The sequence below is a fragment of the Vidua chalybeata genome, chromosome 17 (assembly GCF_026979565.1).
Source record: "Vidua chalybeata isolate OUT-0048 chromosome 17, bVidCha1 merged haplotype, whole genome shotgun sequence".
NCBI classification, from domain to species: Eukaryota; Metazoa; Chordata; class Aves; order Passeriformes; family Viduidae; genus Vidua; species Vidua chalybeata.
Window position 1 is genome coordinate 9011108 of NC_071546.1, and position 26511 is coordinate 9037618.

General features: G+C 45.5%; 1 protein-coding gene across 1 annotated transcript; it reads left to right on the top strand.

The window, feature by feature from the left end:
- Positions 1 to 4972: 4972 nt before the first annotated feature.
- CHRNA4 (cholinergic receptor nicotinic alpha 4 subunit) lies at positions 4973 to 26257 on the top strand. The gene is made up of 6 exons (XM_053958379.1): positions 4973 to 5445; positions 6607 to 6758; positions 10244 to 10288; positions 10379 to 10488; positions 19161 to 20541; positions 25668 to 26257. Exons 1-6 carry the CDS (start codon positions 5385 to 5387, stop codon positions 25791 to 25793), a joined length of 1875 nt encoding a protein of 624 aa, XP_053814354.1. The 5' UTR covers positions 4973 to 5384; the 3' UTR covers positions 25794 to 26257.
- Positions 26258 to 26511: the final 254 nt, after the last annotated feature.

Consider the following 26511-nt stretch of genomic DNA (forward strand, 5'->3'; position numbering starts at 1 on the left):
ATCTTAAGAGAAGTGAAAGCTGCCTCCTTGCTCTTTATGGGTTCTTTACAATGGAGTCTGGCATTTACAAATAAGATGTAGAGGTTCATCTGATCTGTAACATGAGCCCTTTAATAGTTGTAGAGCTGAAAGTCTTAATGAGGCCATGACTTTCTGCTTTGCTTCATTTCCTCTTTCAAAGCTTGGCTCACTTTGTTTGTTGCTTTGTTTAAGCACAGCCAGAACCACAAATCCTCCTGTTGCTTCATTAATAAAGAGCCTTATTCAGAAATTCCCAGGATATGCCTGAGTGAGCAACAGGAAGAAGAGAAATCCAGAGAGGAAGAAATGTGTAGATTATTGTGTTTTGTTGGCATGATGAGTCATTGGTCAGACAAAAAGAGAATCAATGTGCTGCTGTGGAGGACAGAGGTGAGAACACGTCTGGAGGCAGAAGGATTGAGAGAATTCCCCCTGCTCTCCATCAGCACAGGCTGTTCAAAGGTAAATACAACTGGATTCTCCCCAGAGCTTCGTTATGGAGTTTATCCTGCAAAGTTCTGAGCTGCCTTAGCTCCCAGCCTGGCAATGTGTGAGAATTCCAAGGCAACGCAAAAGGTTAATGCAAGAGGGCTCTTGTGCTGGGATTCAAATCCTAAGGAGCACACAGAGAGGAGGGGAGGATGCTGCATGAGCCCCCCTGCCCTGCTGTGGAGTGTGCATGTCTGTGCTCCAGCCCCACTGAGCATCTCCTCGTGGATGGGCTGCCCTGGCTCGGCACTGGGGGGGCCTGGATGCCTTGGAGTGGCTACCTAGAACAGAGGCCAGACAAGACTAAGAGTGTAAAAGCAGGTATTTATTGAAGGCCTTCAACAGGTACTCCTTGGGCAGTCAAAACCTCTGCCCAAGATGGACAGTGGTCACAAGTTTTTTACACAATTATAAGCTTGAGCCATTTACATATCAGGGGTTAATCCTCCAATTACAGGTTCAGGTAATGAAGTCATATACCCCCACTTTCCTCCTCTCCCAACTTACTTTTTGTTTATATTTTTTAGAGCCTGAAACAGTAGGGTGTCCTTGAGTTTCAGGCCCAGAGAGGAATTGTTGTCTGAATAAAATGGGAAGGCAGTAACTAACAGGTTGTGGAGCTTTAGAGTTATACACTAAAGAAGCACAGGATCTGAAAAATATAAAAGCTAAAATCCTAAGGCATCACCCTGGCTGGACAATGTGTGCCTGTGGTGTCCCAAGTACCCAGGGCTGGGCTGCCAGGTGTGTGCTCACTGTGTGCACCCAGGGAGGGACACTGCTCCGGAGGGGAATCTCCTGGGAGGTGCAGCATGGAGCATCTCAGACGTGTTGGCACACCTGAGTTCTCACTGGGGGTGAGGTTTAGCAAAGCCATGGCACTGCCTTTTTCTGCAGGGCCTGGTCAGTGCCACGAGGGTGCTCCAGGTAATAATAAGAGGATATGGTAGAATTCAGTGGCTGAAACAAATCCACTCCATAGCCAACTTCCAAGAAGATGAGAAGCCTTGGAAAATCCTCGGCTCTATAATTATATCTACTGCTTTGGAAATAATCATTCCTACATTTACAGGCAGCATCTCTCCCTCCTCTCTGGGTGCTCATTAGGATTTGAATCCTTTTACATTCCTACAGTGTTGTTTTACTGTTGTTCTCACTCCCATGCAGGTGTCTCAGCTCCCCTGCATGGCCAGAACTCTCTTACACAGTAAAAACCCCTTTGATTTAGTTAAAAATGTCTTTCAAAGCATTCTTTCACTTCAGAATCAAACTGAAATGAATATGAATAAATCAGAGTCACTCTTGAGAGGCCAGCAGTACCTCGCAGGTTTCCCCAGAGGCAGATGGAGCCAGCTCTGCTCAGAAACAACCCTGCACGTCCCTCTGCTCTGCTCATTTCAGTGCACATTCTACTGAAAGGACATCTCTCCCCTTTCACTGTTGGTTTTCTTCCTCCTCCTTTTGCTCCACCTGAAGCTTCTGTTGATGACAAAGCAGTAAGAAACAGGAGAGGGAAATCTTTTTCACAGGAATGAAGAGACAAGGAAAAAAATCCCCTTTGAATGCAAAGCTGGTGTTTCTCAAGCATTCCATTAACCTGCACCGTCCCTTGTCCCTCGTGCCAAGCCCAAATGAGCAACGGGTAAGGAGATATTATCATTATAATGTCTCACTCGGGTAGATTTAAACATCCCAATGACATTTTACAAAATAAACAGAGGTCAAGGGCTTGCCCTGGAGAGCTGGCTGTGACATCCAAGACAAGATCATGGAGAGAGAGCAAATTCAAAGGAAATGTGCAGTCCTGGATTCCCTGGCAGCGCAGCAGCTTCTGCCTCCTCAAGCAGCTGAGTTTTTTCAGCATTGAATGAGGCAGGAGAGGGGGCTTAGGCACAGTTTATGTGCAGGCACCCACCACTCAGGGACCTTCAATCCACTTCTGCCAGTGTCTTTTATAGAATAAAAAATATTTGAGAAAGGTTTAAAGTAGACAAGAGATTTACAGGAGTGCAGAATGCAAGAAGGCACAGTCAAGACTTACCAGATCCTTGCAAAATCATGGAATTGCACTAAATGGCTTAAAACTGAGCTTGTTACTGCCTTGCCCTTTTTCCAAGGACAAGTCTGAGATTTCACTGGAAATCTTGGGGAAACACTGCCTTGTTTCTGTTTTGTTCAGTCTAGAATCTTCAATAGCTGGGATGTTTGAATCAGCTTTTGTGAACATCTGGATCACCCGAATTATCCACGTCTTTTTCGGACGAAGGAATATAATAATAATGAAGAGACTCAGAGCTGGGTCCCTGGAAATAAGGCTGGAGTTGCAGCTTTCTGCCACAATAAAAAAAAAAAAGAATTAAAACCTTTAAATGGCATCTTTTGTTCCAGTCAGAGTCCCTTGCACATGTACCAGTGGAAGTCATCGCCTTCCAAATTCACACAGAAGCTGATGGAAATTTTGTTATGGCCCAATGATGCAGAAAGAAACTGGCAGTGAGATTTAACAAGGTCACTTAAGGCACAGAAACCACTGTAAAATATGCTCATTCCACACATGGCCAGTGAGGTGAGGGATAAATATTTCACTCATAGGAAATAGTGATTTACGATTAATTTCCAAGAGAAGGAAATCCTTTTTTAATCAAAGTAATTTATAGGGTCAGTCTAAAGGCAGTGTTCGCTCGCCAGCATGGAAAGCCAGGCAAGGTGAAGATGGATGGGGTTTGTCCATGGGATTTGAATCAGCTCGGCACAGGAGGGCCTGTAGTCAAGGATACCTGTATTATTTATGGCCAAGGTTTTCAGAAGGGAATAGTTGATCTTGCATCCCTTGGGTTTGGCTGCTCGGGGTATGACCTGTGCAGAGCACCAGCCTCACTGAAAAAAGGCCTTTGGAAATCTATTCCCCACTATTTGTTGTGTTTGGTGCTCGTGGCTGGATGTAGGTGGACAGAAACCCAGGATTCCGTCATTTAATGCTGCTGGGTCAGAACTGAGCAAGGCTGGACATAACAAGGGGTACAAGAACCTGCAGGCTTCAGATTCCACAGAGAAAAGGTGTTTAAAGAAATGCTAGGGTTTTTTTTAGTAGTTGTTTTTGGGAATGTGTGGCTGCAGTAGGAGGCAGAGCGATGTTGTTTTAACCCTGGTGAGGAGTGATTGCCCCTCTGCTCCCCTGCTGCTGGAGGTGCTCAGAGCTGCACAGGACCTGGCTCTCAAGATGTATCCCATGCTGAAGCTCCGAGTTAATTTGATCTCACATCTGCTGCTTATTAAATTAATGCTGTATGGTTCCCTGGAATGAGCACTATAGATTTTTATAGCATATCACAGGTGCTCAGGTGCTGCAGTGAGGGTCAGGACTCCGAAAGCAAAGCAGGAAATTGTTCAGGAATCCATAAAGTGAGAAAATAGGGTGTGATTTGTCACTGGAAAGGCTGATAATTGTTGAGGAAGAGATGAGATAAGAAGAACAAGACAAGTCGAGTTTGGTACTACAGTGATGTTATTTATAATCTCACTACAGACCTATTTTCTCTTGTGACTTTAATCCTCCCCATTTGCAGTGAGCAATCTATTATACTGGAAGATAGTTGAGATGCTTTGGGAGTAGGGGAAGTATTATACATAAAATATGTGGCTAATATTATTAGAACAGATTCTGATTAATTTTGCAGCTGGCAACATTACCCCTGCCTGAAAATTAAATCCATTTGCTATCCGTGTGGAAGTAATTGTGTTAATATCAAAGCTAGTTTTGAAATGAAATGGGGAGAGTTCCACTCCATGTCTCCCATACAAGAAATCAGGGATATGAGATGAAGGGCTGGAGTAATAATTTCTTGCTAACAAAAGGAGTTATCCTTTCCTCCACCAAATTTGCAAGACTTCAGTAGAGTTTTTTGTGATGTGTTTAAGGTACATTCAAACATATAGATAAATCCAAGTGACCTTGTCTCAGTCTCACCCCTGGCTTGCAATATTGCCCGTGAGCAGACACAAATACAAATATTTGTATTTGTACCACGTTTGTACAGCACCAAGCACAGCAGAGCCCTGCTCTCCTGGGCAGGTTCATCACCCCAGTAATTACTGACAGCAAAGATACGTGCCCACGCCAGAAATATCTCAGTCTAATTACACTGGAGTGATTTTGAAAAGCAGTTGGACGAGATTAAAGAGACAGCTTTCGTTAATTAAGAACTGTTTGGGCTTCCGGTGCTGTAAAGATCCCAGCTGGCCCCATATGCACCTCTGGCTGCAGCTGGGCTCTGGATCTCCCCCTTTATTTCTCCTGGAAAAGTTTTCCTCCCTGCAGCCTGTTTGCTGGAGCGCGGCGATTCTCTCCTCCTCCTCCTCCTCCTAGGCAGGAGGTGGGCAGGTCTGACTACATTAAATATACAAACACGCTGTGCTCGCTCTCTGCTCCAGAGGCATCATCGGTGGCCCATGAGCAGCAAAACCCGAGCAAAGGCTGCCCCAAGGGCTGGGGGAAGGCTGAAAGCAGCAGCAGCAGCAGCAGCAGCAGCAGCAGCAAACAAACCAGCAGGGAAGGGGAGAGGAGCAGCAGGAGAGCCCAGGAGGGCTGGGCACCCCGGGCTCTCACAGGAGCTCTCTGCAGCCCTGGCACATCACTTGTGAGTAAACGAGCAGCAGCGTCCCAGCAAAGAGCATCCTTCGAGGAGGAAGAGCTGGAGATCACTCGGAAGAGAGAAGAAAACAAAACAAAACCAAACCAAAGCACCAGCTGCTATCCCTTCCCAGAGGGAGAGAGAGCGAAAGGAGTTTAGGGGAATGAACCTGGAGGATCCAGAGACTCAGAGCGGAAAAGTTGCCCTGACGGGAGACTCTGCACACTGAAGCTCTGCTCCACGATGGGATTTCTCGTGCCTAAGGGAAACCTCCTCCTCCTGCTGTGTGCCAGCATTTTCCCCGGTAAGTTTGAGAAAGCTCCTCTCCCCTTGCTCTGCTCTTTAGCTCTTTCCTCCCATATCCCTCTCAAAGACACGCTGCAGAGACCAGCCCGTGTCACCAGGGAATTTCCCTGACCCTTCTGCCCCACCATTTCTGGTCCCTTGAGCACCAACCTCTGCTGAGCAGCGCTTTGCCTTTATTTTCTGCTCCTTGTCTGATTTGATGGAGAAAGGGTTAAAGCCACTGTGGGAAGGGGACAGGAGGGAGAACCCAGACGGGGGCTCAGCATCCTGCTTCTAGCCTGGGCTTTTCTTCCCTGGATAAAGTGTGTTAATGTGTCTCGGGGCTACAGCTCCGGCTGGGGAGAGCACAGCCAGCGCTCAGCTAATGCTTCCCTTTGTATAATCCAGGGCAGCTAAAGACTAAGTAGAAGCCATATTCCACGAGGGACGTGGGGACAGCCCCCGGCTCCCTCTCCCCTCTGTCTGGTACCGCCGGCACAGGAGCACAGCTCCTCCAACAGCCTCTGGATGAAACGTGGCTTTAATTTTTAACAACAACCGGGCACCTCTGACAGCTCCTGGAGCCTACGTGCGGGGTCAGGGCTGCTCCTTGAAGCCTCCAACTTTTAAAGTTATGCCTGAGCAAAACTGGGATCTTGTCATCCAACTTGTGCTCTCCACCATCCTCTTCCTTCTCCCATCGTTTTTGTGAAATATCCACTCAGCAGGTTAAAGAGCTGAATTTCAGTCTGCCTTTTTTTTCCTGATAGATGTAATGCCAGTTTTTTATGTGTAAATCTGATCCAAAATCCCTATCTCTCAGCAGGAGGTTGCTTTTTCCTTTTTGGCTTGCCCTTCTAGCATCCCTCTTCCCTGCTTGCAGACTCCAGTGCTAGAAACTTGCCACAAAGTGGCCATAAAAATTAGTCCAGATTCAGGGAAGAATGGCTCATGAAGTGTTTTCTATGCAGTATTACTGGTGCTCCCACTTTCTTCAGACCAATCCTGCTCTGTAATAGTGGGTGAATAGAGTGAGGAATACCTGGCAATGTTGGGGGTAAAGGGGACACAAATCACCTGAGTAGCATCACCCTCCTGTGGTTTGCTGGAGTTTCCCTCTGGAGAAGGCTCCAGCTGTGCCAGCCCGTGGACCTGCAGGTGTTTCATTCCTCCCCCACAGCCTTTGGCCACGTGGAGACCCGAGCCCACGCAGAGGAGAGGCTCCTGAAGAAACTCTTCTCTGGTTATAACAAGTGGTCCCGTCCCGTGGCCAACATCTCGGACGTGGTCCTCGTCCGCTTCGGCCTGTCCATCGCCCAGCTCATCGATGTCGTAAGTGCAGCCTCTTTGTGCAACAAAGGCCAAAATTAACCAGGCTGGGCCCAGGGAGAGCCTCCTGGTGCATGTGGGCTTTACTGGCTGATGCAGGGTTGGGTTGGGAAGGCTCTGCCCTCAGCAGAGAACAGCAATCATGCAGACAGACCTGGTGGAACACGGGGGGACTCATGTGAGTAGATGGCCATGAAAGTGGATCCTTTACTCTTCATTTACTACAGGCAAAATCCCAAATTCCCTGTCAAAACCCATGGGACTGATCACAGCAGGGCAGTGGAGCCGCTGGCATAAGTGCCAGAGAATTCTGGCAAAATAATAAATCAAATACCTAATTTGGAATTTGAACCATAATCATTAACACTAATTTACACAAGCTAATAGGGACAGTGCTTTGCACACCCTGGGAAGAGAGATTGCCTGAAGAGGTTTCTGCAAATTAAAGTTTTCAGGGTTTTTAACTAATCTGGCAGATATTAACAAGAAAATTCTGAGTGTTTATTCAGACAGAAGTCACACATGGAAACTGCATATGCCCTGTACAAAACAGAGTGGTCTGCACGTAGATTGATGTGCCCTGAAACAGTATTTATGGGATTATTCTGGCACAGTGTGTTGGGGTCAAGTGTGGGACAAAGGAGGTCCCTGCAGGGCTGCAGATGCCAGACACACTCACAGGCTTTAGAGCTTGTGCAGATCTTGCTCCTGCATTTTTCTCCTTCCTGTCCCTATTTGCATGTGGCACTTCCCAGGACAGTGTCCCTGCAGCTGCACATTCTTTGAGCAGGTATTGGGCTGGCTTTCATAAAATGGCTGGGGTTGGAAGGGACCTTTAAAGGCCATCTTGTCCAAACCCCTTATTTTTCAGAGGGGACTCCCTGTCATTTTTTACTGTAGTCATGTGGCAGAATGAAAGGGGTGGTGATGCCCCAGCCCTGGGAGTGTTCAAGGCCAGGCTGGATGAGGCTTTGATCAGCCTGGTTTAGTGGAAGGTATTGGAGAGGGTTGGGACTGGATGAGCTTTGAAGCCTCTTCCAATCCAAACCATTCTGTGATTCCTGTGACAACGGAAAGAATAATGCAACCTAAAGACATTACTGGTGTGGGACAATCCTAACAGATGACTCTCCACACAGTTTTATATTTTGAAATCAGACTTTTGAGATGAAAAGGAAACAGCTGAGATGGTTCAGGAGGTGGGAAATCAAAGACACCAGTTGCTGGAGAGTCTCATCTCCTTGTGCAGAAGCCATCCACTTCCAGGTTTGCAGCACAACAATGGTCTCCCCTTCCCCTCCTCACTCTTATGTCAGCCTGAGGGATCCAGGGCTGTTTGCAGTTGCTAATGTTGAAGTTGCATGGTTCTCATCTGAATAATTGATAAGACTAAAGATAAGACATTAGTGACTGTGGAGGCATGAGAGAGACTCTCCATTATGCAGCTGCTGAATTGTGGAAGAGGGGGGATCGATACACCTGCTCTGCAGAGCTTTCCCAGTTTACTTAAGAAAAATTAATCTTCTTAAAACCATGTCAGTGGTTAGAAGTGCAGCTCACAGGCAGAGCTGTGCTGGGACCTGTGGGCATGGCTGGAGGAGAGCTCTCCCCTGCTGCCCCAGTCTGTGACTGGTGACACTCCTGCCACCACTGTGGCCCTTCGGCTCTCTCCCCCTTCCCGACAGTGACAGTTTTGGTGCAAACCCTGCTGCAATTGTTAGACACAACGCTCAGCTCCCAACGACAAGAAGTCTGAAAGAGAAATCAGAGCTGTATTCAAACCCCAGCTCCTGCTGACAAAAGCTGGGAGCAGGGGAACAGAAATCAATGGGGAACTCTACATTCCTGCATGTCCTTACCTCACCCTGGACTGCTGAGGGATTTCTGAGACCAGGAATAAGCGGGGGAGAGGTCAAATACATGTCCAGGAGCAGCCACTGAGAGACACATTTGGACTCCTGTGCCTGTGTGTCTGCAGGACCTCACGTGCTCTGCTCACCTTGAGAGAAGGGGCCAGGCAGTGCAACACCCCCATGGCTGTGGGGTCACTGCTGCCCTCTGGGCTGGCTCCTGAGGAGCATCCAGCTGAGGAGGAACTTGGTCATTATCCCATTGCAAACCCCTCTCAGATAATCCCGTGGGACTGGAGCTGTGCTTCACTCGGGTCAGGAGGATGGTGTGGTGATGGGCAGGAACTGCCACCAGGGGTGGTTCCAGGGAGGAGAATTCCAGGAAAAGGCGGCACCTGCTACACCGGGATGCCCCGTGCAGGGGCTGTGGTGGAGACCCTCAGGTGCTTGAATTGCAAAGTGGTAAGAGAAGCAGGTTCTCAAGGATTGGTCCAGGTCATGGCAGTCTTTATCTCCATCTCCCACCAGCAAAGAAGCAGCTGGATGTTTTCTCTCCCTTTGTTTCTCACTGGAGTGTTTTTGTATTCCTCCTTTCTCCATGTGCTTCTGGTCCCTAACCCCAGAGCAGAGAATCTCTGCTCAGGTTTTACATCTGGTGCCACAACAGCAATGAGGAGGCTCAGGGAGGAGGAGGCAGAGCTCCCCCCAAACATCCTGGGTTTTAATGTTCACAATCAATCCTGAACTGCCACAAGAGCAAGGTTAATGATGAGCAGTTTGCTGTCAGCTGAGCCCTGCCAACTGAGCTGGGTTTGGTGCCAACCAAGGCAAGAGATAAAAAACCCCACACAAATAAACCCTGAGCTCTGGTGGGACACTTCAGTCAGACCAGCACTAGGCTCTGCCCCACATAATTCATCTGAGTTACTTACAGAGGGCACAAGAGGCAAGCAGCAAACAGTAATTAACTCTACTGCAGTGCTGCCAGCATTATAAATGCCTGACAATTTTAAAATATGTATCTACAGTCCTACTATTTGTGCACAGAAAGTCTACCCATGGATGGAAATACACCAGGCTGCCCAAGAATTCCATGTCAGCAGAGCAGCTGGGGTTTATTCAGAAAACCCAACCCACAGTGCCACAAGCTCATGAATTTGGTAGGAGAAATGCTGCTGAGCTTCTTGTTTCCAGAACTGTGTCCATGGGTGATGTTTCACAGGAGAACACCCTTGCAGATGAAGCTGGAATCCACCACACGTGTGTGAGTCAGGGTTTATATATCCATCACTCCCCTCCAGTGCTCAGGTCAAAGGCAGGCTGGGGAGCTTTTTCCTCTACCTGGTATCATCATCCCAGGCTGAATCCATCAGCACTGAGTAAAATCCCAATAAATTCCAGTCCATCTGTTCACAGGATTGCTTAGGTGCAGGCTCAGCTGTTCAGTGGTATCAGACAGCTGTGCCCTGTCCCATGTCAAATGACAGAAACATCTGCTTTTGATTTCCAAGACAGAAATTACATTTATTGAAGAGGTGATTTGTAATTACATAAATGAAATATAATTAAGGGAAATTAAGAGGGTTCTTTGGGTGCCTTAATCTGCTCCTGTAACCAATATCTGATCTTGCATTTCAGGATGAGAAAAATCAAATGATGACCACGAATGTGTGGGTGAAACAGGTGAGTGTCCCCAGATATGTGGTTTTCCATGTTTCTTTTCAGTTTCTCTGCTGAACTCTCCCGGCTTTGTAACCACCTCATTTTTGGCAGGAGTGGCACGACTACAAGCTGCGCTGGGACCCTCAGGAATATGAAAATGTCACCTCCATCCGAATCCCCTCGGAGCTGATCTGGAGGCCAGACATTGTCCTGTACAACAAGTGAGTGTGAGCTCTGTGACCAGAGGGCAAACCCATCCTTGCAATTTTTCTCTGTTCATGAGGTTAAAATGTTTCTACTTTATTTTGTTCATGAGGTTAAAATGTTTCCACTTTATTTTGTTCTCTGTGGTCGGAGTTCCTGTAGATTCTACAACATGCCTTAAATGACATGACTGACATTCATCACAAGGGCTTTGCTCTCCTAATGATCCTTCCTCTGGGCAGCCAGTTTTGTTGGGGGATGCCAGGTATTGTTTTCTCTTCACATGTCAGATGCACAATTAAGCTGGATTTGAGCTTTCAGTCCTCTTCAATTTCATTTCACCCAGGAGCTCTCCCCTAATTCATCACCATCAACTGGAAAAGCCAATTACTGATGAGGAGCTTAAATAAGGAAAATATGCTGAAACATGTCGGGCTTGTGCATCTGCAAACTGGGGTTTCAGGTCAGCTAAATACCATTCTGGAATGATTTCTAAATAGGTATTTGTTCCTCATTGCAGATACTTGGAATCTGTCCCTTGTATGGACACTTCCTAGCGAGCAGGTTGTGGTTTTCTTTCTTTCCTTTGGAGCCTGTTGATATTCTTAGAAATGCTGCCCAAGTGCTAAGGCTGTTTTCTCCCTGGAGCCCCCACCACAGCTCTCCAGTCTCCCAGGGTGCCAGATATCCCAATTCCCCACCCTAGCACAGGCCCCAGAGAAAACACTTGCTGCAGGCATCAAAGGAAACATCTCTGCATGCGGCTGACACTCAGAGAAAACCCTCACAGCAGCAGCCAGGCTTTGTTTTAATAAACAGTCGCCTGGTTCTAGCTTGATATGATTTTGCTTCTGTTTAAAAACCAAAATAAATGGCTGAAGCTGGAATCTACCCAGGGGATTGTGAGCTTTGGAGACTGCAGGGTCTGTTATCTTTCCCATTAGCTCATTCTGGATCCTCAATGGTGTGGAGTGATTGCAAACCTCTTGGAAATCACTGCATCCTCACTGAGCACCTTTCAGAGATTAGCCCAATGGAAATGATTCATTCAGAGGCACTTGGCCCTTCCTGCCCTCCAGGGACACACTCTGAGCATGAGTATTGCATCAAAAGTGCCTCACTTGGCAGCCCAGAAAGTTGTTCACAGTTTCCACTGGAAGGAAAAAATAATGTCCTTGTCATTCTCGTTGTTTAATTAATGACAATGACAAGGGTTATTATTTTTGGAGCTTCTGGTGGTTGTTGTGGTGGACCATGGTGCCAAAGGAAATGACGTGGCACAATCCCCCCGTGACCTTTGTGTGTCAAACCATCCTTTTGCTGGAGCTTCTGGCACAGAAGAACCTGATATGTCACCCCTGCTTCCTCTCCCTTGGCTCAACACAGTTGATGAGGATGGCCCATGCAAGGAGGCGCCAGGAAATAAGGAATCACAGAATGGCAGAATGGTTTGGGAGAGACAAGATCTTAAACTTGATCTCATTCCAGTGGCAGGGACACTTTCCACCAGTCCAGGATGCTCAAAGCCCTGCTCAGCCTTGCCTTGACCACTTCCAAGGATGAGGAAGACTCCACGAGACCTTGGTATCCTTTAGGTCTCTGGACATTTTGGGGTTTCATGCTAAAGGCATCCTCCAGATGTCCAGGACACCCAGACCTGGAGCTGGGCAGCCTTTGGCTCCTGCCCCTCACACTCTGCCCCTCTGCCCCGTTGTTGTAGTTCAGTGTTGCTGTCACTTGAGTCTCTACAGGGACTCCAGGGGTCTGATCTCCTGGCCACAGCAGCTACTCCAGAATGTCCTTCTCAACCTCTTCTGGGCAGTGAGAGTTTCAGTCCTGCCCACCTTACTGCTCTGACTTGCAGTGGCAAATCTGACTGTCCTGGGACCTGCTGTCACAGGGAGAGCTCATGCCTCAGCTCCCCAAATCCAAGCTGCTTCTCTCCCTTGATCCATACTTAGTATTAATGATCATGCATTCATCTGTTGGTTGTCATGAGTCTATCATGCACTTTTAATTGGTTACTTTATCCATTAATTAAACATGGATGTGAGCTAGGCACCAGACATTAGTGGGTTTCCATGAATTCCATGTGTCTTCACTGCTGTATTTCCCTTTGTTCTTATGGAAAATGTTTTCTGCCCTGAGATGCACTTCTTTCTTCCACCTAACTTCCTACAAAACACATCTGGAGCTGCAGCCAATATCTTCATCAGGTTTCACATATTTTAGGGATTGCAGGGCAAATGCAAGGCAAAACCTTCAGAGTGAGGGGACACCAAGGTGAGGCTCTTTGGCACAAGATTTCACCAACTGCATTCCCAGCCAGGCCTTCTCCTGGTGGTCATCTCAGCTGGAAATGATGGTGACTAGCCATGGTGATGATAACAAGGAGTCCATCTCATATTTTACACATGTATATGTATAGTTTAGAGGGAGTTTAACATAGCTGCACATGATTCTGGGTCTCTGAGAGCAAGAGAATATGCAAAGAAACCTTGGTGGAAGAGAGCAAGAGGCCACACTGACCTTTTGCTGTCTTCAGGCTGTTTAGTGTGAGCTAATTATTGCTCATAATATTATTGAAATATGGTATTTCTGTTGGATGGACTCCTTTAGGAAAGATTATACAAACACCTCTTCTGTTTTTATCTTGGGCTATATATTAAAAAAAGGTTAAATTTCAGTTGATTGCAGATTTACATCTTTAAGGAAACCTAACCCTCTGTTGTGAGGTTACTCTCATATCTTGGCTCATTATTGTAAAAACATTCAGTTTACCCACTCTAGAGACCCAAATTAAATCAGTAAATTCAGCTGGTTTGGCCTAGAGACTAAATGTAGTTGTCAACATTCATAAGAAATCTGAAAAGAAATTAATATCCTACAGGGAAATTAATATGCTGCTGAATTTTCAGGCATGATGAGATAAGTTCCAAAACTCTGCAAATGGTTTCTACTGGATGTGACATAACATATGTACAACAGAGGAATATGAGTTCCTCATAGTGAAGTGACAAAGCCTCCTCTTTGCCAAAAAAACCAGGCTGTTCCTTATCTGAGGTTGTAAAGGCTCTTCAGGCACCACCAAATCATTTCTAAATGAATTACCTAATCCTCTGTATAGATTTGGTTTTCCATTCATGAATGGCTTTGAAGCACATTTTAGGGTTTTTTTTTGTATATTAGAAGTACAAAACATGAATTGTATTTTTTCCTCTAATGAGGGCATAAGCTCTTGGGGGTTGCATTTTTTGTTTGTAATGGGGTTTTTTGATTTGGTGTTTTTTGTTTGTTTGTTTGTTTTGGTTTTGGTAATTTTTTTTTTTTTTTGTTTGTTTGTTTGTTTGGGGTTTTTTTTTTTGGTTTTTTTTTTTTTTTTTTTTTTTTTTTTTTTTTTTTTTTTTTTTTTTTTTTTGCTTGTCCATCACTGTGTAGAGTCACTTGCTCAACATAGGAGCTCCAGAGGAGAAATCCCTGGAAGCACAGGTTTGCATCCAGGTGCTCCAGCTGCTGGGCAATCCAAGCCCATGTCCTTGAACCTATGCTGCTTTTCAGCTGGATAGTCATGGTATTATCACAGCATTTGTCTTCTCCAGCCTGATGATTGTAAAACCTGGGAAGAAGCTACTGGGAATATTGAGAATTCAGAAGTTTCTCTTTTCTTGGTATTTTCTGGGATTAATTGTTCCAGAAAGTAATCCCCGCCTTAGAATCCACAGTTACCAAAAAAAAAACCCCAAAAAAAACCCAAAGAAATAAAAAAGACAAGATCAGATATGAAGGAAAATCAAATACAAATTTCTGTAATTAGGCATAGGAAATATCTTGAGGAATTCATCCAGTGATAAAATGGACACAAAGGGATTACTGGACTGGGTAAGATCATCTGTCAGGCAGCTTTTGAAAATCATGGAAAAGCAAAGAGCTTTTTTGAAAAGTACTGTAGCAGCTTGTTCTCGTGAACTGTACTGTGATGTTTGCAACCAGTTAGATTTATGGAGTAACACTGGTTTCATGACTCATCCCAAAGCTCTTTGGAGGAGAAATACCAAAAGATGCCCCAGCATAACCTTTAAAATTGGAAACATACTTGACATTTTTCTTTATGTGCATTGGCACAGAACTCCTCATTCTGCACCAGCTATATTTATAATAGGCCAAGAAAAAAAATCACTGATTCACCCTTCAGTTCTCCTGATTCTTCTGGCAGGCTCAGTGGTTGTTTTTCTGGACAGGGACATCTTCAGATGCTTTGAGGTTTGCTGCCAAGCTCTACCCAGCAATGCAGGAGCTGATAGAAGGAAATCTAAAGAGGGATCCCTCTCCTGGGCTGCTGCTCTGTTCACACCCAAGGGCTGCTCCTACCATTCCAAGGACAGAGCAGGAGCTCTGTCTTCAAAGTGCTGGCAAGGATCCTTGGCAAAGGGGATAATTGGAGCAAACTGCACCAATCCAGCAGAGTGAGAGCTTCCTGAGACACCTGTGCTCATTCCATCGGCCCAAGCTGAGAATGGTGCCTGTTTTGCTGAGCAACAATCAAAATGTCATTAGTTACTGCTGGTTTCTAAACACCTAAGCCAAGCAAAAGCTGGGATGTGACTGAGGGAAGTCCCATCAGTGCACACACATCTCCCCTGGGCACCCAGGAAGTTTTGTACCCAGGTTGCCAAGATCCTGGAGATATTTAGAACCCAACTAGGTAAGGTCCTGATGCTCTCGTAGCTGACCTGCTTTGAGCAGGGAGTTTTGGGCAGGAGACAGCTCCAGAGGTGCCTTCCAAGCAGTGCATTTGAGTTATTTGGTAGCACAAAACAGTATATATTTTCCAGTACATATTTTCTGGTTTCCCTTTGAAGAGAATTTTAATCTGAACATTCCAGAAGCAGCTCTGTAATGGGTACCAAAAGGATGCAGGCTCCTAATACTACAATTTTTTCTTTGTTACTGCTCTTTGATGAAAAATGCTTTAAGTGAGGACATTCTACTCTATCCATATATGTGTATAGAAAATTTTCAGGCTTTTAAAGGTCTGTTTGGATTTAAATTGCATCATCAGAAATGAAAATAAATGTGTGCCTCATTTACATGCACTCTGAAAACACTTAATTTTGTGACATTGTGTATCTCCCAACTGCAGGAAAATAGAAAGTGGCAAAAGAAAATAAAAATTCTCCGTCAGCAGAGCTTTTTAGTAAAACATGGCTGGTAGTTGTCAGTAAAACAATGCCATCCTTAAACCCTTATAAACTTAGGAGATTTAGTAGAGCAGCCTTTATTCTCAAAATGAGAAATCAAAGCCTGCAGGACACAGCAGCTTTTTTATTTTTTGAAAAAAAAAAAAGTAATTGTCTTCTCTCTTTCTTGGTGTGCACTTCTGTGTTTGACATAAAAATATAAGAGCTCCAGTTCTTTAATACTGATAGATTTTTAAAGCTGTCAGGTCAGAGTAACCAAGAGAGCCTGACTATCTGAATTCTCCAGTTCTTGTGATGTTTGCCTTGCACTCACGCCTTCTTCCAAATGGATTTTCATGACAACTGTCACAACAGAGTGATCTCCACTGAGTGAGATGAGAACGTGCTGCTGCTCTAAAGGAATGTCTGCAGATTTTCTCTGTCCCACTTCATCAGGTCTCCCACCTTCCTAGGGCGGTATTCACGTGGTGCAGGCAGGGCTGTAGGAACAGGAATGGGTTTTCCCACGGCAAAGCTGTCCAAAAGAACACAGGGTTTCCCCAGTCTCCCAACTGCAGACTGTGCAGTTGGTTATCTCACCTTCATCCCTTGGAGATTGGAGAAAGACTTTGGAAAGCACCCAACAGCCAGGTGACCTTGTTTGCTCCCTCTCTGATGTGGAGAGGAGCAGAATCAAAGTCTCATGCAGGAGGGGAGGGAGAATTTCTTCAGGCTCCCTGCATGGGCAGGGTGCCAGCAGGCACAGCTTCCAATCCCCTAAACATATGCTTGAAGGTCCAGTGTGGGTGGAAATCTTGGGGAAGGAGGCAAAAATATATGGATGCATGAAGGGTGAGACAAGTGGGAATACTGCCTTTGCATGATGTGGCTGGCTGGGATGTACTCTATGTACACAGCATGGCTGATTTACCCTGCTTACAAATTCCTCTGCATTGAACTGCAAGGAGAAATCCAAACACACTCAGTAAAGTCAGGAGTTCCTTCATAGTCCTGGTAGGTTGGTGAGGCTGGAGCTTCCCAGGGTATTTTAGTGGCTCCTCAGAGTCAATAACTGACTAAATCCAAGGAGATGTTCTGCAGCTGCTTTCACTCCTGCCATGGCACTGCAGGCAAAAGCCAGCCTGAAAGGCAGTGCTAGTATTATTTGTAAAAACATGTGAGCCAAAGAGGACCCAAAGAGGGTGAAGTTGGATTTGTTAGGCGAGCAATTAAAAAAAAAAAAATGTTCCTCATTAAAAAGCAGATAATTTACAGAAACAAGCAACACACAGATCTGCAGCATCACAATGGTTCCATCTACACTTGCAGAGGAGGAGTGTGGTGATCACACAGAAACTGCAAAACTGCCAGGGAAGGCATTTCCGGGAATGAAACAGAGTTACATGTATTATTATCATTCCTGGATGCAATTTTAGAAAGAGTTTAGTGTGTTTTTTACCAAGAGTTTTCAAAAGAAAAATGCACACCTGTGTTGTTTATGCAGCCACTTACACGCTGCTCTACCTAAGAAGGGAAACACTCATAGTGGAGGCTCAAAATCCCTTTTCTCTAATAAGATCAAATTAAAAATATTGCTCCATTAATGAGCGATTTAATCATGCCTCGGAGATATCATTAAATGCAGAATTGGATTCCATATTCCTATTGAGATTTAAAAAGAAAACCACCAAGAACAGAAAGCACTGGGCTGTCACTTGCTGTGCACATTTCATGTCTCAATCTGGCTTTACTATGCTCCTGGCAAAACCCAGGAGAAAAAAAAAAAAAAGGTGGTTTTCATCCAAATCACATGTTCTGGAGTGCAAATTAGATTTAAGAAAGAAGAGGTAAGACAGGAGCTGGATGGATTGTACAATGGCCCAGGTTTCTTTGCTTCAGAGTAGATCACCATGCTGATTTTGTCTTAATCCCTTTGTGAGAGTCTTGTATGTAGTTTCCACTCTTTTTTCTTTAAGTGTTTTAAATATTTTGTGTTCTTTTGATTTGCCCAAAATCTGCCCCAAAGAACAAAGAAGAGTTTAGTAAAACCTGGTTCTCCACCACACAAGAATTCTGAGGTTATTTTTCCATTAATTCAAGCAACCTAGAAAATTGTCTCAAGGACATCTGGGCTGTGATCCTGAGGCCTGGGGACGTTTCCATCTCTGCCCAGAAGCCACATTAGCCAAGGCTGCTCAGCAAGTGCCAGATCCTCCCACTATTTCCCAATACTACACCAGTCTCATTTTTAGGATGTTCCACAGGGCAAGTGGAAATATGTGATGTGAGTTGTGAGGCCCTGGCACAGGCTGCCCAGAGAAGCTGTGGCTGTCTCATCTCTGGAATTGTTCCTGGCCAGATTGGATGGGGATTGGTGCAACCTGATCTAGTGGAAAGGGGAAAAAAAAAGAAACTTCCATGGCAGGGAGTTGAAATCAGATTGTCTTTAAAATCCTTTCCAACCCAAATCATTCCATGATTCTATGAAACTATCAAAAAGTCCTTTTTTTTTTTTTTTTTTTTTTTTTTCAATTTTGCTTATAAATGAATGGTCTCCTAAAGAAATTAACTCAGAAAGTTCCTGTGCCTTCTGCAGCTTGAGGAGCCCTGCTGGATCACCCGTGTGTTGATGATCTTGCTGCTGGTAGGGAGGAGGAGAGGAGAGCCCCCTGTCACTGCGTGGCTGCTGTCAGGGCACATCTGGGCACTGAAGCAGCAGAGTGGGGCCCAGGGATTTTGGGAACTGCAGGCTGGGCTGGTTTCAGCCAGAAGCACTGGGCAGGAGCAGAGAGCTTTCTATGTGTATCAGCCTGAATAATTCATCTCAAGTTTTTAGCAGAAGCTCTCTTCCCCTGCATAGCCTGTCCTTAGTCTGGCAGTGCTGCTGTTTGTAACTTGAGTTCTTCCTCCAAAAGTCTGGAAAATACAATTTATTCATACAATTCCAATACAAACTTCTGAGCTGTTATCTATTTATCTGATAACCCCCAGTTAAAGGTTCCTGTGAGATGACACCACAAAAGCCAATTCTCTTCCTAACTGGGAAATCAAAAGATTAATGTTCATTATTCTTACTAATAGGATGTTCTTGCTGTTTTTCACATAAAAGACTGGGTGATTACCCAGCACACTTTCATTTTTAGCAGCTGTCACAAATAATTCTGCCGAGCCCACAGCTACACTACCTGATAGTACTTCCTCCCACTTCTAAAAAAAACTCAACCCATTCCAGAGCACATATGGGACACCTTTGGGGAAAACCTGTGTACAATCACATCAAGGAACTGACTTATGCCAGGGGAAGGCTGACATGTACATGAATTCCAGGGCTTGTGTAAGCCAAGAGTTCAAAGTCCACTGGAGAGAGTAGATGGATCCAATGTTTGGACATGATGTGCCTCTTGCATCTCTCAGGTAATTTGGAAGCCATGCACTAAATATCCTATTTCCTTAAAAGAGCTGACATGTCCTAGAGAAGTCTGAGCCTTTCTTTGTCTTCCATCTGTCCCCAGTGCTGATGGTGACTTTGCAGTCACCCACCTGACCAAGGCTCACCTCTTCTACGATGGGAGAATTAAATGGATGCCCCCTGCTATCTATAAAAGCTCCTGCAGCATCGATGTCACCTTCTTCCCCTTTGACCAGCAAAACTGCACGATGAAGTTTGGCTCCTGGACCTACGACAAAGCCAAGATAGACTTGGTGAGCATGCACAGCCATGTGGACCAGCTGGACTACTGGGAGAGTGGGGAGTGGGTCATCATCAACGCTGTGGGCAATTACAACAGCAAGAAGTACGAGTGCTGCACAGAGATCTACCCCGATATAACTTATTCCTTCATTATCCGGAGGCTGCCGCTGTTCTACACCATCAACCTGATCATCCCCTGCCTGCTGATCTCCTGCCTGACCGTCCTGGTCTTTTACCTGCCCTCTGAGTGTGGAGAGAAGATAACCTTGTGCATCTCCGTGCTGCTGTCCCTCACTGTCTTCCTGCTGCTCATCACAGAGATCATCCCCTCCACCTCCTTGGTCATCCCTCTGATCGGGGAGTACCTCCTCTTCACCATGATATTCGTTACCTTGTCTATCATCATCACTGTCTTCGTGCTCAACGTGCACCACCGCTCCCCCCGCACCCACACCATGCCGGACTGGGTGAGGAGGGTCTTCCTTGACGTAGTCCCACGGATCCTTTTCATGAAACGTCCCTCCACAGTGAAGGACAATTGCAAGAAGCTCATTGAGTCCATGCACAAAATAACCAACGCACCGAGGCTTTGGTCCGAGATGGACATGGAACCCAACTTCACTACCTCATCCTCCCCCAGCCCCCAGAGCAATGAGCCATCACCCACCTCCTCCTTCTGTGCCCACCTCGAGGAGCCAGCCAAGCCTCAGCCCATGTGCAAGTCCCCCTCTGGGCAGTACTCTGTGCTGCACCCAGAGCCCGTACAGGTGACCTGCTCCTCTCCACAGCCCTCCTGCCACCCCCTGAGCGACACCCAGGCCACCTCTGTCTTGAAAGGCAGGTCACTCAGTGTCCAGCAGATGTACAGCCCCAGCAAGGCAGAGGAGGGGACAATCCGCTGCAGGTCCCGGAGCATCCAGTACTGCTACCTGCAAGAGGACTCTTCCCAGACCAATGGCCACTCCAGTGGCTCTCCAGCATCCCAGCGGTGCCACCTCAACGGGGAGCAGCCCCAGCACAAGCCCCCTCAGTGCAAGTGTAAGTGCAAAAGGGGCGTGGTGGCTGGCACAGCAGCCCAGGGGAGCAAGAGCCACAGCGCCAAAGAGCAGCACCTCGTGCTGATGTCCCCAGCCCTGAAGCTGGCAGTGGAAGGGGTTCACTACATCGCAGACCACCTGCGGGCGGAGGACGCGGATTTCTCGGTGAGTATTCCAGCGGAGCCTGCTCTCCTTCAGGAAGTCAGAAATGAGCTACTAAGGGAGCTGCAGCAAGCCTTGAGCTGTGCAGAGTGTGTACGTGTTGAGGCAGGCTCAGCCATACCTCTAGTGAGGGTTTTGGCCACTGTAGGCACAGCTGGAGATGTCCTCGGGGTCTTGGAATGAGGACCAAGGGGGCAGCACAACCAGGTCATGCTCAGGGCTGCGCTAGAACAGTGGATTCTCCAGCAGAAAATAGGAGTGAAGTTGTTGTTAGGCAGCAAAGAAGCAGTTTGGTTTGTGAGAGACCCAAAATGCAGCCATCTCACAGGAACAGAGACATTCCTTATTTAAACCTCTGACAAACGGGGAATCCACACTCTCTGCTTTTTATTAATCACTGACTTTGACTGTGGAGCCCAGGAAAGCAAATTGCCCAAGCAGGCTGTGGGAAGCTGTAGTAGAGTGGGGATACTGCAGGGTCTGTTCAGCTCTGCTCACATATCGTGATATGATTCCTCATTTGTGGACCTCCACTGGAGCAGTTGGCTCTGTGCAGGGAGGTGGGGGAACAAATTTCCTGCTTATTCTGTGGGGGTAAATATGGCTACAAATAAAAGGAGTAGAGGCTGAAAGGATTTCTTTTCATGGAGACACTGAATATAATAAATGCCACATCCTTTCACAGCTCTTGTAGCTCTTTCCTGCAGGACTATGGATATTGTGTGCTAGTAATTATGGCCATAATGAAAGGAGGCACAAGATAACCTGAAGTTAGTCACCTTATTAAAGAAAAGTCTTATCTATCTTTTCCCGGGCAGTTCCATATGCAAGAGGTTCTTTTTAGCTTTGTCTACAGTATAAATTTCTTAAGATTTAGAATCAGTGCAAGTCGTAGTGTGTTTATACAAGATTTCCTGTGCATGGAGAGTGTCTTTTATTCGCATTTTTCACAGCACTGAGCACCAGCAAGAAAAGCTTAAATACTACTGTCCATTTCTATACTCTTTGATATCATAGTTAAGGGCCTCTGTTCTTCAATGGATTTCACTTCACAGCATCCTTTGAGGACAGAACTGTTAATTCCTTATGTTGAGGAGTTACAGCCAAAACACAAACTTTCTATTCAAGGTCACAGAACCAATCTGTGGCAGAGATGGGTTGTGAATCCTCATCTTCATAAGTTGCCAGTCCAAAACTCCTTGCCAGCACTTCAGAAGCACATTAGGAGTACAGGAATTAAAATCTGCTCTCTCCCTCTGGCAACAACCACAAGTAAACCCTTGGATGTCAGTTGAGTTTAGCTCAATTTTTTCCCCATGGTGCAAATGAAAAAATATTACACCAATAATACTTCCCATTTCAAATGATTCTGCCTGCTGAGCTGGTTGGTGTTAACAAGAATGGACTCAATTAATATTTTGGGTTCCTTCCTCTTAATTTTTTTAATGAAGCAGCCTTCAAAAGCCACAAATTTTCTTCTGATACCTCCTGCTGCTCTTCCCTCTTAAAATTAAGTGATCATCCTGAGGAGAAAGCTATTTACAGCGCTAAACATCAAAAGCAGAAGAAAAGGAGCAGCTTTGAGCCTTTTGTCTCTGACCCAAGCTCCTGCCAGCCCAGGCTGTGAGGAGAGGCACCAGGAAAACATCCAGCAATGAGCTGTGGGCAGCTTTGTGGGCTCCCCTGGGGACTCAGGGTGACCTTTCTCCACCGTTCCACAGCAGCTGTGGTTGGCACAGAAGGCAGAGATTGAGTTTTCAGATAGAGGGGATAATGCTGACTCCATTGTGGGGCTGAACTATTTTCTCTCTCTGGACCCAAGTAACATAAAGTAGGAAAGCACAATTTTTTTCTCCCAGTGGAAATGAAAAAGAAGAAGGAAAACGATCTTCTGGAACTGAAATGTACTGTGAGGAGCAGAACTGATCTAATAAAATGAGAATTTATTGGGGAAAAAAATCAGTACTCAGAAATTTGCTTTCATCTTAAAATAAAATTGTGGCATTTCTTCATGGAAGTCTTCAATAAATCTATCAGCAGGCACCTCTGATGCAGCTACTGAGACACATCTTGCTGTCTTGTGGGCAATATTTCCAGAGACTTTCACCTCCCCAGAAGGAGAGCAGAGCTTCTTTTAAGTTCCTGTCTCTTTATTTTTTCTCTAAAGCTCCATTGCCACAGGGGCAGTGCTTCTAAATTAAAAGTAAATAGCTCATTTAATTAAGTGCTCCAGCGAAGAGAAAATGGGAAATGCAAGAGGCAGTTGTTTGTTACAGAAGGATATCTGCAAACAATACAGGCACAATGGGGCGCTGGGGAAAACACACGGAGGAATTGTCCCAGCATAAGATGGAAATGCCATTAGAAATTAATTACAGACTGAAAGGCAAAACAAGTTCCATGTCACACATCAGCCAAAATAACCAGACAGCACCAGCACCATCTGGGAAGTCATTCTGTCCATGGCTGTGTGCATCTCTGGAATGCTCTGATATGAAGACATTTAAAAATAAAATGGGAAGGAATAAAGCTGAGGGGCAGGAAACAGGATAATCTCACAGGGTTATTTTTAACAAAGTACAATAACACCGCCTGGGACTGCTCTAATCTGTGTTGCAGACTCCGGGTCCTGGGCATCAGATGTCACCAAGGCACCTCAATCCTCCACCCAAATCCTGAGGCTCAGACCCACAAGGAGCTGGACCAGGGCAGAGCTGCAGATTCCCACTTTTCAGGAGCTGGGGAGTGGGGGAGTCAGCTGGTTCTTCCCCTGATTGTTTCCCGAAAATAATTTTGAGCGAGCTTCTTAAAAACTAATCAAAAAAGAGGTCAGGAGTTGTGGTGGCAGATGTTGGCAGCTGCATGGATGTCAGAGAGACGTCTGTGGATCAGACTCCACCTGGGCTGCTGGACCACGAGGAAATGCTGCAATGGTGGCAGAACACAAAACAAAAAATCCAGATCATTTTCTCTCCCTCATCCTCTTTTTTTTCTTCTTTTATTATCTCTCCATAATTTCCAATTTCACCCTCGGTGCTCTCAGTCTGAAGCTGGATATTGATTTTACAAATATCTGATGCACTCCCAGCCATCATTTTCAGGATGGGCTCAGTATTTCTGCATACACCATTACATTAGAAAGCAAATTCCTGTCCATGTTGTTCATCCCCCACTTTCCTCTTCTTTGCTCAGGGAGAAACTCATCAAGTTTCTTTTCTTTGTGTGATCTAGCACTTATATTTACTAGCATAAATATTCAAAGAAAGTTATTACACCAGAATGAGACATTATTTGCTCAGTCCAGTTTTCCAGCTGAACATCAGATGGGAAATTTCAGATTTGCTTTACACACTGGTTGCATCATAAGACATTAATCCCATAAAAACAATCATCCAGGGCTTGTTTAGAAACCTTTTTAATGAGGAATTTTAAGCATAGAGACTCCAACTTTCAGCAAGTGATGAATAGGTCAGAAAATAAGTGCAGCAAAAGGGAGTTTTGAGCTCTTATCACAGAATTGTAGTCACAGAATGGTTTGGGTTGGAAAGGATCTTAGAGCTCATCTCATTCCACCTGCCATGAGCAGAGCCCCATCCCATCTGCCCTTGAACTTTCCAGGGATGGGGCAGCCACAGCTTCTCTGGGCAGCTGTACCAGGGCCTCAGCACCCCCACAGTAAAGGATTTCTTCCTAATTTCTAATCTAAAACACTACATTTCAGTTTAAAGTCATTCCCCCTTGTCCTGTCACTACACGATTTTATAAATTTGAATAAATTATAGTTCACAACCCAAGGAAATGATACAATCTTGGGATGAGAGAATTCCTTTTGATTTCAAGGGTCAATATTTTTTTTTTTTTACTTACCCTAATTACAGATGGTTGTGCAGAGGGCTGTACAATTATAAGATACTATGATTTTTCCCAAGAAGGTGACAAGATGCAGGATGAACATGGTTGTTTTCTCTGCCTATTCAGTAGTAAAGGCTGGCTTAACTCAATGGTGGTTTTAAAAGGAATAAATCTATCCATTTAATGAAAATATTGAACCCATTCTTACGCTTTTGACAACATTCAGGCATTCCTGAAATTGAAAATGCTTTGTTCAGAGAAAATATAATATGGTCTCCAGTGCGTGCCTCATTTCCCAGCTCACAAAGCTGCTCACTGAGCCAAGGAGCTCAGCAACACCTCTGTACCTGTGGAAACATCCTCTGCTGCAAATGGCATTTCACTGACCGCTGGATTGCTTCCTTTACCAAAATGCATTTTTGGCAGCTTTGCTGTCCCTGTCTCCTTTCACCACTCACAGCCACTGGGGAGGTTTGAGTGGGCTCCTGCTGCGATGTTTTCCCCAAAGAGCAAGGCAGCGTGCCAAATTTCAGCCCTCGGGACTATTAATCACCAAGTGGGAAATTGTAGGAAATCATGATGGGTACAGTCATATCAAACAGAGCTTTACCACCTGATCAGGCCTCTTCCTGGGAAAGAAATTACTAATAACAATGTAATAAAAGAGGTTTTCATCTATATATGCTTTCTTAATGAAGCAGTCATTTACCATTTCTGCCTCATGGTACTAGAACTCCCCAGAGAGGAATTGCTGGAAAATCCTCCCAGAGCAAGGCAAAAAAGGGGATAAAGGAGGGTGAGGGTACTTTTATTTGCTGGTTCATTTTCACTGCTTATTCACCCAAAGCTGGGAATCCCTTCACAGGAAGTTTGGCTTTGTTAATCTGTAAGCAAATCTTTTTATGAGCATGGGGAAACGAGTCATTTCTTACCCCCCACTGCCCCAGCTTGAATCACAGCCTCATTTACACATCCAGCTACAGCTGTTTGTGATGGAAAATGGGAGAGTGTGCAGATGGCCTTAATTATCCACAGGGGTGTGTTATCCATAGGGATTTGTGACTTCACATGCACACCCCTGCAGTCTGAGGATCCCTCAGGTGATTGATGAATAAACCTGTGCCATTTTATAGGACCACTAAGTGTGAGGGAGACCTCCCCCTCCTATCTCTGGAATTATATTAAAATATCCTACTTTGGAGTAAAGCTCTAAGAGTTTTCATAAATTTTAATCTCCAGTAAATGTCAATAATTGGCCTCTCTCCTCTGTGTTCCAGGTGAAGGAAGACTGGAAGTACGTTGCAATGGTCATCGACAGGATCTTCCTCTGGATGTTCATCATTGTGTGTTTGCTGGGAACTGTTGGGCTCTTTCTCCCACCGTGGCTGGCAGGAATGATCTAAATATAGCACCAAAGGGAAGAAATTATTGCCCCACTATCCCACTGTATGGATTTTAGTTCACCTGGAAGGAGAGAACGGAGAAGTGGAGGCAGCCCTTCGAATAATTCACTGAGTGTCCACACTCGAGCTGCTCCCGAGCTTTTGGGGAATCCTTGCAAGGTCACATTGTTCTGCCAAGCCATTTTCATCTCCTCCATCTAATTTAGGGGAAAAGTTCTTATCAAAGTCTGTACATAGCATGGTGGCATTCATTGGCATATACTCAGCAGTGTAAGAACATGAGCTTGTCCCTAAAGCAGCACAGAAAGGGGCTCTGCATCCACAAAGCAGCCCCTGGCAATAGCTCCAGTCACCCTCAGCAGTCTCACTGTGCCCTGCCCAGTGATTTTGCCCTGTCAGGCTGAAGTCTTTCAGGACTATGTCCCTGTATGAGTCATTTTATAAATAAAGTTCCAAATTTGGGATACCTGTGCAGGATGTGGTCTGTGTTCCGCTGGTAAAGGCAGATTCTGGAAAGGTTTAAATGACTGCTTGGGACAAACAGTGATCATTAGCACAGTAGATGCAGATCTTATACAGATTTTACTTTGGCCAGTGCCCTCCAGGAACTGTGGAGACTGGGGCTGAATGAGGATCAGGCAAATGGAGGGAGGATTTGGGGTTAAGACTGGGACCACATTGGCAACACTTTAGGGTACTTTCAGAGGAAATCTCCTGG

Excerpts from the sequence above, each read along its gene's own strand:
- CHRNA4 (XM_053958379.1), top strand. The coding sequence starts at position 5,385 with ATGGGATTTCTCGTGCCTAAGGGAAACCTCCTCCTCCTGCTGTGTGCC. Across the intron at positions 10,289-10,378 it reads CGAATGTGTGGGTGAAACAG|GAGTGGCACGACTACAAGCT; the intron begins GTGAGTGTCCCC and ends CATTTTTGGCAG. Across the intron at positions 20,542-25,667 it reads CGGAGGACGCGGATTTCTCG|GTGAAGGAAGACTGGAAGTA; the intron begins GTGAGTATTCCA and ends TCTGTGTTCCAG.